General features: G+C 41.2%; 1 protein-coding gene across 2 annotated transcripts; it reads left to right on the top strand.

Annotated features, from left to right (window-relative positions):
* The first annotated feature begins 960 nt into the window (after positions 1-960).
* On the top strand, positions 961-7,574 carry cd40 (CD40 molecule, TNF receptor superfamily member 5). Of its 2 annotated transcripts, XM_058051658.1 has the most exons (10): positions 961-1,089; positions 3,314-3,395; positions 4,298-4,420; positions 4,499-4,645; positions 5,553-5,646; positions 5,796-5,854; positions 6,118-6,216; positions 6,912-6,937; positions 7,013-7,113; positions 7,159-7,568. In XM_058051658.1, the coding sequence occupies exons 1-10, from the start codon at positions 1,012-1,014 to the stop codon at positions 7,319-7,321; spliced, it is 972 nt and encodes a 323-aa protein (XP_057907641.1). In that variant the 5' UTR covers positions 961-1,011; the 3' UTR covers positions 7,322-7,568. The 2 variants fall into 2 exon arrangements, with proteins under 2 accessions (XP_057907641.1, XP_057907640.1); XM_058051657.1 differs by having other exon boundaries at positions 7,013-7,574.
* Positions 7,575-11,347: the final 3,773 nt, after the last annotated feature.

The following is an 11,347-nucleotide window of genomic DNA, read 5'->3' as shown; positions in this document are numbered from 1 at the left end:
ATGACTGACCTAATTGTTTACTAAGTTACGTACGTACATACATGCTTATTTACTTATTCACTAACATATTGATCTACTTATTGACTTATTTCTTTACTTACTGACTTATTTACTCATTTATTTAAATGTGTACATATTTACTTAATCACGTACTTACTCATAAGTGAGTATCTACTTATTACCTAACTTATTAACGACCTACTGCCATTGGCTGGCTTGTGTCGTCATAAGGGGCTCATTCTTGGGTCCGGAATGATCAACACGTCTTCCGTAGAAACGAGTCCGTGTCCCGCAAACAACGCATGGAAAAGCTTGATATTCCCACATCCTGAGAAGTGTTTTCCCTGGCTCATCCCTACCTTTTTCCTCAAGGTCCTATTCTCCTGTCAAACTGCTTTTGATTGACATATTTGATTGACAGGTGACCCAGGGATTGTGGATGGACGCTTTTCTACAACTGCAGCTTGAAGAAGACAAGAAATCCCCGCTTAGAACTTTTGGGGGAATCCCTGCAACAGTCCTGGCCTGGAAACAAGAGTAGCACTTCCTCCTTTTTACATACGCTCTTATGCACTATTTATGTATTCAAATATCTAATATTGAACTTACCTGACTCGTTCCTTTTCTTTCCTGCTATTTTATTAAATCATTTTAAAACAATTCCAATGATTAAAAATTATTTTAACATTACAAAATGTACATTTTCTACTCATGTTTTAGCAAAAATATAACCAACAGAAAAAATGGTTAGAATTGCTCATCATGACAATGACATTCATCATAACGGCATTAGAAATATGCTGCATATGGCAATACACTATGTATTATTAATAGTAATAATATATTCAACCTTTATGAGTACAAATGTAAAGAATTTCCCTTCCTTTCCGGAAAATGGTCCCGCATGCTCGGGCAGGGGTCACGTGACTGTGACGCCTCCTCTGATTGGCTCGCCGTCCTCCTTTTTCAAGACGCGTCCAGTCTGCTTTTCATTCTAGGGACCGACGCTAAATGGGAAGCAGTGGATTTGGATCCCTGACCGCCAAGGAAACCATGGCGATGGTTCTGATCGTCATGGGGACGCTCGCGGTGAGTTCGCTGACTAGACTAACTACACTAACTAGACTAACTACACTAACCAGACTAACTAGATTAACTACGCTTACTAGTTATTTAGCAGTTAGCGCTCTCTTTATTCCTACAAAAGACGCACATCTTAATTGTTGCAACCTTGTCAATGAAACCCGATCCTTTGACGATCCTTTGACAGCGAGTGGAATACTTGGTTATTCCCAAATTTGCCATCGTCTGTTTTTACTTTCACTTTGACTCCACTTTCACTTTGACTGTCGCTGTTGACTTCTCAGTGGGAATCTCATCTTGGTCTCCGTCTTGTGTTAACAAACTTAGTCCGTCCTTAAGGATTCGAAGTATGCTAGTTAAATACCTGGTTGGCGTCTCAGAGTAACATACACCTTTAGCAAAACAACACAATCAATATGTTTATATATTTATATATATATGTTTATATAGTTAGCCTGAGTGTGTATTTATCGCTTTATAGCTGTATCTATCTGCTAGCTTGTCAAGCTAAGCTATGATACAGCTAGCTTGTCGAGCTAAGCTATGCTACAGCTAGCTCATCAAGCTAAGCTACGATACAGCTAGCTCATCAAGGTAAGCTACGATACAGCTAGCTCGTCAAGCTAAGCTACGATACAGCTGGCTCGTCAAGCTAAGCTACGATACAGCTGGCTCGTCAAGCTAAGCTACGATACAGCTAGCTCGTCAAGCTAACCTACGATACAGCTGGCTCGTCAAGCTAAGCTACGATACAGCTAGCTCGTCAAGCTAAGCTACGATACAGCGAGGTCGTCAAGCTAAGCTACGATACAGCTAGCTCATCAAGGTAAGCTACGATACAGCTAGCTCATCAAGCTAAGCTACGATACAGCTAGCTCGTCAAGCTAACCTACGATACAGCTGGCTCATCAAGCTAAGCTACGATACAGCTAGCTCGTCAAGCTAAGCTACGATACAGCTAGCTCGTCAAGCTAAGCTACGATACAGCTAGGTCGTCAAGCTAAGCTACGATACAGCTAGGTCATCTAGCTAAGCTACGATACAGCTAGGTCATCAAGCTAACCTACGACACAGCTAGCTCGTCAAGCTAAGCTACAACACAGCTAGCTCATCAAGCTAAGCTACGATACAGCTGTCTCGTCGAGCTAAGCTACGATACAGTTGGCTCGTCGAGCTAAGCTACGATACAGCTGGCTTGTCAAGCTAAGCTACGATACAGCTAGCTCGTCAAGCTAACCTACGATACAGCTGGCTCGTCAAGCTAAGCTACGATACAGCTGGCTCGTCAAGCTAACCTACGATACAGCTGGCTCGTCAAGCTAAGCTACGATACAGCTGGCTCGTCAAGCTAAGCTACGATACAGCTAGCTCGTCAAGCTAAACTACGATACAGCTAGCTCGTCAAGCTAAACTACGATACAGCTAACTCATCAAGCTAAGCTACAACACAGCTAGCTCATCTAGCTAAGCTACGATACAGCTGTCTCGTCGAGCTAAGTTACGATACAGCTGTCTCGTTGAGCTAAGCTACGATACAGCTAGCTCGTCAAGCTAAGCTACGATACAGCTAGCTCATCAAGCTAAGCTACGATACAGCTATCTCGTCGAGCTAAGCTACGATACAGCGAGCTTGTCAAGCTAACCTACGATACAGCTAGCTTGTATAGCTAAGCTACAATACAGCTTGCTTGTATAGCTAAGCTACGATACAGCTAGGTCATCAAGCTAACCTATGATACAGCTAGCTCATCAAGCTAACCTACGATACAGCTAGCTTGTCAAGCTAAGCTACGATACAGCTAGCTCATCAAGCTAAGCTACGATACTGCTAGCTCATCAAGCTAACCTACGATACAGCTAGCTTGTTAAGCTAAGCTACGATACAGCTTGCTCGTCGGCTCATGATGTATTATTAGGTGAAGCTATACAACATACTGTACATGTACTGTACAGATCTTTGTTAGCTGGCTACGTAGCTAGCTAGCTAGTTATAATTGGGCGTATTCTAAATAACTCTTTGATAAGCTAACGAGCACATCACAGATTGACCAACCCAAGAATGTTAGCATTGATTGGCCATTGAGCTAAAAGCCCGGGTGGCTCGTTGGGGCACTTTTTCATGGCATACACATTGAATGAGCGCGGGGCACTGCCCCACCTGCCCCCATGTTGAAATTAGCCGTGGTTCCCGAGCCGCCCCCGACCAATCACGTCCATGTTTGTGGTTCAGGGCCTGACGGCGGCTCAGCCTCTGTGCGACCCGCTAACCCAGAAGCGACGCAACGGCGAGTGTTGCCAGATGTGTCCGCCAGGTAAGAACACAGCAGATCTTTTTTCGTTGTTGCGCTAGCCGTCACGCACGGCTCAGTCCATGATGCCATTCTGATCCCATCCCAAAAGGAATGCTGTTTTCCCGTTAAAATATCCCAACCAAGTTCTTCATCCTCCGACTGCATTTATTTCACTTTTCATTTGATGAATAATATCATTTCATAACATTTATTTCATAACATTTATATCTTTATATACTATATGTCACAGCTATTACAGAAATCATAATTCCATTTCATGTTGCTACTAAACTGCAGAGAAACCCAGGCATCTATTCAAAATCGGGCGTTTTTTGGATCAGTCTTATTTTTTATAATTTGTTGCTCAGCTTTTTTTTCTTACATCTTTTATATTTTTTATGATCATTTTGCAAATTGATTTAAAATGCAGTTAAAAATAATACTAACCATTTTTATTTTTTATTCATTTATTCATTTATTCATTTTATTGCTCAACTGCAGAGAGGCCCAGGCACATATAAACAGTATGACCGTTTTTGATGATATATATTTTTTATAATCATTTTTACAAATAGATTGATTAAAATATACAATATTTAAAAAAAAAAAAATCATTTAATTTTATGCTCAGTTGCAAAATATTTGTAATGATCATTCTTCCAAATAAATACTCAAAAAGGGATAACGAGGTGCTAAGTTGGCTCGGGATGAGGAACGCTGCCATCTCTTGTCCGGAGTCGGAAGTGCAGGCAGCCACACATGGACGGATGAATGGATGAATGGATGAATGGATGAATGGATGAATGGATGAATGGATGAATGGATGAATGGATGAATGGATGAATGGATGAATGGATGAATGGATGAATGGATGAATGGATGTGCCGTGCTGCCATGCTAAGCTAACGTGATTGTGATTGCAGGCACCAGCATGTCGTCGTTGGGAACGTGTGCGGAGCCCCTGTGCCCCCCCTGCGACCAGGACGAGTATCAGGACACGTTCACCACCGAAGCCAAGTGTAAACGACAACCGTACTGCGACCCGAGTAAGACCTCCCGGCTTGCAAAAACGACACAAAACAGCAAAAACGCTTCGCTCCAATGTGTGTTTTTCCATCGGACAGATAAAAACTTGGAGTCGGAAAAGCAGAAGAGCAAACGGGAAAAGAGCGCATGCATTTGCCAACGTGGATTCCACTGCTCCGGCGACGCCTGCCTCACCTGCGTCCCCCACGGCTCCTGTGGGCCCGGGTGGGGGGCGCTGCTTCCAGGTGACCGCCCTCCCAGTCAGGGATTGTTGAGTGTGTGTGAGGTTTCCTCCATTTTTTTCACCAGAAAAGAGCATTTGAAGCAAGTTGAAAAAATGAAAAAAAACGACATACTAACCCCCTTACGTTTTTTTTTCAAAAATTGACGCCCTAAAATTTTGGCACTTTATGCCATTTTTGGGTGCTCCTGGGGCCCCTGTTGAGTGTGTGTGAGGTTTCCCCTGATTCTTTTAGCAGAAAAGTGCATTAGAAGCGAGTTGAAAAAACTGAAAAAAACGACATACTAACCCCTTACGTTTTTTTTTTTCAAAAATTGACGCCCTAAAATTTTGGCATTTTATGCCATTTTTGGGTGCTCCTGGGGCCCCTGTTGAGTGTGTGTGAGGTTTCCTCCATTTTTTTCACCAGAAAAGAGCATTTGAAGCAAGTTGAAAAAATGAAAAAAAACGACATACTAACCCCTTACGTTTTTTTTTTCAAAAATTGATGCCCTAAAATTTTGGCATTTTATGCCATTTTTGGGTGCTCCTGGGGGCCCTGTTGAGTGTGTGTGAGGTTTCCTCCATTTTTTTCACCATAAAATTGCATTAGAAGCAAGTTGAAAAAATGAAAAAAACGACATACTAACCCCTTACGTTTTTTGTCAAAAATTGACGTCCTAAAATTTTGGCATTTTATGCCATTTTTGGGTGCTCCTGGGGCCCCTGTTGAGTGTGTGTGAGGTTTCCTCCATTTTTTTCACCATAAAAGTGCATTTGAAGCAAGTTGAAAAAATGAAAAAAAAAACGACATACTAACCCCTTACGTTTTTTGTCAAAAATCCCAACTCTGGCATTTGATGCCATTTTTGGATGCTTCTGGGGCGTTCTCTTGTCATCAACTTTCAACGTTTTATTTCTCTTCTTGCCAGGGAATCAAACCCACGACACCGTGTGCCATCGATGTCCCGTAGGCTCCTTTTCCAACCGGACCTCATGGGACGCCGTCTGTACGCCATGGACCGAGTACGAACTACGACTCCTAGTAGTTTGGCTTGAATACGTAGTATCATGTAGTATCATGTAGTATTAGTTCTAAGTTTTTTGTTGAACGACGGCTTCTGTCAAATTTACAAGTCATATTTTTTGGGGGGGTTTATTTATTCGGGGTGCAGGTGTGACAGCGGGTACCAGGTCGGGCGAAGCGGGTCGGACAAATCAGACGTGGTGTGCGGTGAGTGTTTGCCGCCGGCGATGCTTGCTTGCTTGCTTCCTTCCTTCCTTTCCGCCCACAGCTCCTCTCCGCCGTGAGACGTGTCACTCGGTGTGGTTTCTGTGGCATCGTCACCTTTCAGCCACACGTTACACATCGCCCTGACGAGCGCTCGCTCTGATGCTTCTCTGCTAGCTAAGCGCGGTCACCCTCCGCATGCGCTCACGTCGTGATTGGACGGACCTGCCGTGTGGTTGAGTCCTCCCTCCTTGGCTTTGTTGCAGAGAGGAGGCAACGTCAGCACGTCGTCATCGCCATCATTGGTGTTCTACTTGTGGTTGGGGTGACCTTGGTAGCCGCAGCCAAGATCTGGATCTCAAGAGGTACGTCTCCTTCTTCTTGGTGCTCCTGAACACACCGTTTTACCACCCAAAAACTGAACTTGAAGTTGAAATAGAATACCAAAACACAGCTGCCCCGTGTGAGGATCGAACTCGCAACCTTCGGATGTCGTGATGTCATCTACATTGTCATGTTTTCCAAAATAAGCATTTTCACATAAAAGGTCATATTTTTCAAGAATGTTTTTCAGACATTTTTCTTGAAAAAATTCACAAATATATATTTTTTTATTGTAAAAACATTTATGGTATTTATGTATTTTCTTGAAATACTTGAAAAATAAAAAAACACAATATTGAATGGTTTTTTTTTTTTTCAAGAAAAAGGTTCACTTTGCAGAAAAAGAAATCATACATTTCCTACAGTTATGCTATTTATTTTCTAAAAAAGAATATTTTCTCAAAAACTATTTTCAGGAAAAAATCCATTTAATAAAAAATCTGGAAGGTTATACATTTTCCTCAATTTTCTTTCTAATATTCCTTTAAGTTTGTGATAAGAAAACCAAAATTATTTTCTCAAAAACAAATCATACATTTCCGAGACTGATGCTATTTATTAATATACAGGTGAATATTATGGAGAAAACAATATTTAAAAAACATCAATCCACATAAATTTTGAGAACCATGAAAGCTTTTTCTTTGAAATGTTAAACTTTTGCTTTGTTTGCCAGGTGGAAAAGTGGGGGCCACAGGAAAGGTAAAACGGGGACGACCGTGAACGCGTCGTCTATCGATGTGTCGCAGATCCACAGTGCGTGCGTGGCGTCCACAGGGCTGCGTTGAGGCGTGTGTGCAGCGTGACGACGACCCCCCCAGAGAAGAGAAAGCCCTCGTCGACACGCAACCGGCACGGGACGCACTTCCGGAAGACGCACTTCCGGAAGACGCACTTCCGGAAGACGCACTTCCGGAAGACGCGGAGGACGGCGGGACGGGGGTTCCTGAGGAAAACGAGGACGGGCCGAGCGCCGCCGTCTCCGGGGGTCTTCTCTTCACAGATAACGGAAACTACCTGACGCAGGAGAACGGTAAAAACGAGATCCTCTCCCGCCAGGAATCCCAAAGCGGAACGTCTTTGTGAGCCGCCGTCCGTCGCCAAGCCAAGAATTCCCTTTGTTGAAACGACGTCGGCTCTCAACTTGAACTAAATTGGTGTTCTTACTTGGATTCTTCTACTTTTATCTTTTCATTGGATGCATTTCAATGTGTGTGTGTGTGTGTGTGTGTGTATGTGTGTGTGTGTGTAACCAAATAAAGTACAATAACAAAATATATCTTTTTTTTTTAAGACCAGTGGTGCATCCATTCATGTAATGAATATTGAACTTATTGATAATATGAACTTCAGCAGACACTTAACATCTACACTTAAGACTATCAGGCTAGGTGCTAAAAGGTGTACACTATATGTAAAGTGCTAACATGCTAACATTAGCATACTATCATTTTTTTCATTTCCATGAATATTAACTTTAGTAGAAATGTAACGTTATCATGCCAGGTGTTAGTATGCTAACATGCTAACATTAGCATAATAGACCATTTTATAATTTTCGTGAATACAAACTTCAGCAGATACTTAACGCTATCATGCTAGGTGTTAGTATGCTAACATGCTAACATTAGCATGCTAACATGCTAACATTAGCATAATAGACCATTTTATAGTTTTTGTGAATATAAACTTCAGCAGACACTTAACGCTATCATGCTAGGTGTTAGTATGCTAACATGCTAACATTAGCATAATAGACCATTTTATAATTTCCGTGAATATAAACGTCAGCAGACACTGAACGCTATCATGCAAGGTGTTAGTATGCTAACATGCTAACATTAGCATAATAGACCATTTTATAATATCCGTGAATATCAACTTCAGCAGACACTTAACGCTATCATGCTAGGTGTTAGTATGCTAACATGCTAACATTAGCATATGAGACCATTTTATAATTTTTGTGAATATAAACTTCAGCAGACACTTAACGCTATCATGCTAGGTGTTAGTATGCCAACATTAGCATACTGGAAGAAAAAAAACTTTGTGAATTTGAACTTTAGGATACACTTAGCGCTATAATGTCAGGTGTTATACTAACTTGGTAACATTAGCATATTAGAGCTTTTTAAAAGTTTTGTGAATATGAACTTCAGCAGACGCTTAACACAATCATGCTAGGTGGTAGTAGGCTAATGTTAGCAAACTAGAATTTTTTTTTCATGAAAATGAAATTTGGCAGACACTTAACGCTATCATGCCAGGTGTTAGAATACTAACATGCTAACATTAGCATACTATACATTTTTTATATTTTCGTGATTATTAACTTCAGCAGACAATCAAAACTTGACGCCCTAAAATTTTGGCATTTTATGCCATTTTTGGGTGCTCCTGGGGCCCCTGTTGAGTGTGTGTGAGGTTTCCTCTGTTTTGTTCACAAGAAAAGAGCATTTGAAGCAAGTTGAAAAAATGAAAAAAACGACATACTAACCCCTTACGTTTTTTTCAAAAATTGACGCCCTACAATTTTGACATTTTATGCCATTTCTGGGTGCTCCTGGGGCCCCTGTTGAGTGTGTGTGAGGTTTCCTCCATTTTTTTCACCAGAAAAGAGCATTTGAAGCAAGTTGAAAAAATGAAAAAAACGACATACTAACCCCTTACGTTTTTTTTCCAAAATCACTGCCCCCAAACTCTGGCATTTTATGCCATTTTTGGGTGCTCCTGGGGGCCCTGTTGAGTGTGTGTGAGGTTTCCCTGTGTGACAGTTTGTCTATGTTCCCTGTCTGGGCTTTGGTTTCCTTTTCAGACACTCTGATTTTGCATTGGACTTCCTGTTTTTATGTGCCTGCCTTGGTTGTCGTTATGTCCCACACCTGTCTCTAATTTGTGCTGTCTATTTAGTTCAGGTGTGTGCCTCTCCCTGTGTTGGGATCATTATCATTTGTTTGTCTGTTCCCTGAGTTGCTTTATTCTGCTGCTGAAATTTCTGCACGCAATAAACATTATTTACGTTTTTTGTCAAAAATTGATGCCCTAAAATGTTGTCATTTTATGCCATTTTTGGGTGCTCCTGGGGCCCCTGTTGAGTGTGTGTGAGGTTTCCTCTGTTTTGTTCACAAGAAAAGAGCATTTGAAGCAAGTTGAAAAAAATGAAAAAAACGACATACTAACCCCTTACGTTTTTTTTTCAAAAATTGACGCCCCAAAATTTGGGCATTTTATGCCATTTCTGGGTGCTGCTGGGGCCCCTGTTGAGTGTGTGTGAGGTTTCCTCCATTTTTTTCACCAGAAAAGAGCATTTGAAGCAAGTTGAAAAAATGAAAAAAACGACATACTAACCCCTTACGTTTTTTGTCAAAAATTGACGACAAAAATTTTGGCATTTTATGCCATTTTTGGATGCTCCTGGGGCCCCTGTTGAGTGTGTGTGAGGTCTCCCCGTTTTTTTTTTCACCAGAAAAGTGCATTTGAAGCAAGTTGAAAAAATGAAAAAAACGACATACTAACCCCTTACGTTTTTTTTCAAAAATTGACGCCCTAAAATTTTGGCATTTTATACCATTTCTGGGTGCTCCTGGGGCCCCTGTTGAGTGTGTGTGAGGTCTCCCCGTTTTTTTTTCACCAGAAAAGTGCATTTGAAGCAAGTTGAAAAGATGAAAAAAACGACATACTAACCCCTTACGTTTTTTTCAAAAATCGACGCACTAAAATTTTGTCATTTTATGCCATTTTTGGGTGCTCCTGGGGCCCCTGTTGAGTGTGTGTGAGGTTTCCTCCATGTTTTTCACAAGAAAAGAGCATTTGAAGCAAGTTGAAAAAAATGAAAAAAACGACATACTAACCCCTTACGTTTTTTTTCCAAAATCACCGCCCCCAAACTCTGGCATTTTATGCCATTTTTGGGTGCTCCTGGGGGCCCTGTTGAGTGTGTGTGAGGTTTCCTCCATTTTTTTCACCAGAAAAGAGCATTTGAAGCAAGTTGAAAAAATGAAAAAAACGACATACTAACCCCTTATGTTTTTTTTCAAAAATTGACACCCTAAAATTTTGGCATTTTATGCCATTTTTGGGTGCTCCTGGGGCCCCTGTTGAGTGTGTGTGAGGTTTCCGTGTTTTTTTCACCAGAAAAGAGCATTTGAAGCAAGTTGAAAAAAATGAAAAAAACGACATACTAACCCCTTACGTTTTTTTTCAAAAATTGACGGCCCCAAACTCTGGCATTTTATGCCATTTTTGGGTGCTCCTGGGGGCGCTGTTGAGTGTGTGTGAGGTTTCCCTGTTTTTTTTCACCAGAAAAGTGCATTTGAAGCAAGTTGAAAAAATGAAAAAAACGACATACTAACCCCTTACGTTTTTTTCAAAAATTGACGCCCTAAAATTTTGCCATTTTATGCCATTTTTGGGTGCTCCTGGGGCCCCTGTTGAGTGTGTGTGAGGTTTCCCTGTTTTTTTTTCACCAGAAAAGTGCATTTGAAGCAAGTTGAAAAAATGAAAAAAACGACATACTAACTAACCCCCTACGTTTTTTTCAAAAATTGACGCCCTAAAATTTTGCCATTTTACGCCATTTTTGGGTGCTCCTGGGGCCCCTGTTGAGTGTGTGTGAGGTTTCCCTGTTTTTTTTCACCAGAAAAGTGCATTTGAAGCAAAATGAAACAATGAAAAAAACGACATACTAACCCCTTACGTTTTTTTCAAAAATTGACGCCCTAAAATTTTGCCATTTTATGCCATTTTTGGGTGCTCCTGGGGCCCCTGTTGAGTGTGTGTGAGGTTTCCCTGTTTTTTTTCACCAGAAAAGTGCATTTGAAGCAAGTTGAAAAAATGAAAAAAACGACATACTAACCCCTTACATTTTTTTCAAAAATTGACGCCCTAAAATTTTGCCATTTTATGCCATTTTTGGGTGCTCCTGGGGCCCCTGTTGAGTGTGTGTGAGGTTTCCCTGTTTTTTTTCACCAGAAAAGTGCATTTGAAGCAAGTTGAAAAAATGAAAAAAACGACATACTAACCCCTTACGTTTTTTTCAAAAATTGACGCCCTAAAATTTTGCCATTTTATGCCATTTTTGGGTGCTCCTGCGGCCCCTGTTGAGTGTGT

This window comes from Doryrhamphus excisus, chromosome 16, assembly GCF_030265055.1.
Source record: "Doryrhamphus excisus isolate RoL2022-K1 chromosome 16, RoL_Dexc_1.0, whole genome shotgun sequence".
NCBI classification, from domain to species: Eukaryota; Metazoa; Chordata; class Actinopteri; order Syngnathiformes; family Syngnathidae; genus Doryrhamphus; species Doryrhamphus excisus.
The sequence above is the reverse complement of the archived record's forward strand: the minus strand, read 5'-3'. Positions and strand labels throughout refer to the sequence as shown.

Excerpts from the sequence above, each read along its gene's own strand:
- cd40 (XM_058051657.1), top strand. The coding sequence starts at position 1,012 with ATGGGAAGCAGTGGATTTGGATCCCTGACCGCCAAGGAAACCATGGCG. Across the intron at positions 1,090-3,313 it reads TCGTCATGGGGACGCTCGCG|GGCCTGACGGCGGCTCAGCC; the intron begins GTGAGTTCGCTG and ends TTTGTGGTTCAG. Across the intron at positions 4,421-4,498 it reads ACAACCGTACTGCGACCCGA|ATAAAAACTTGGAGTCGGAA; the intron begins GTAAGACCTCCC and ends TCCATCGGACAG.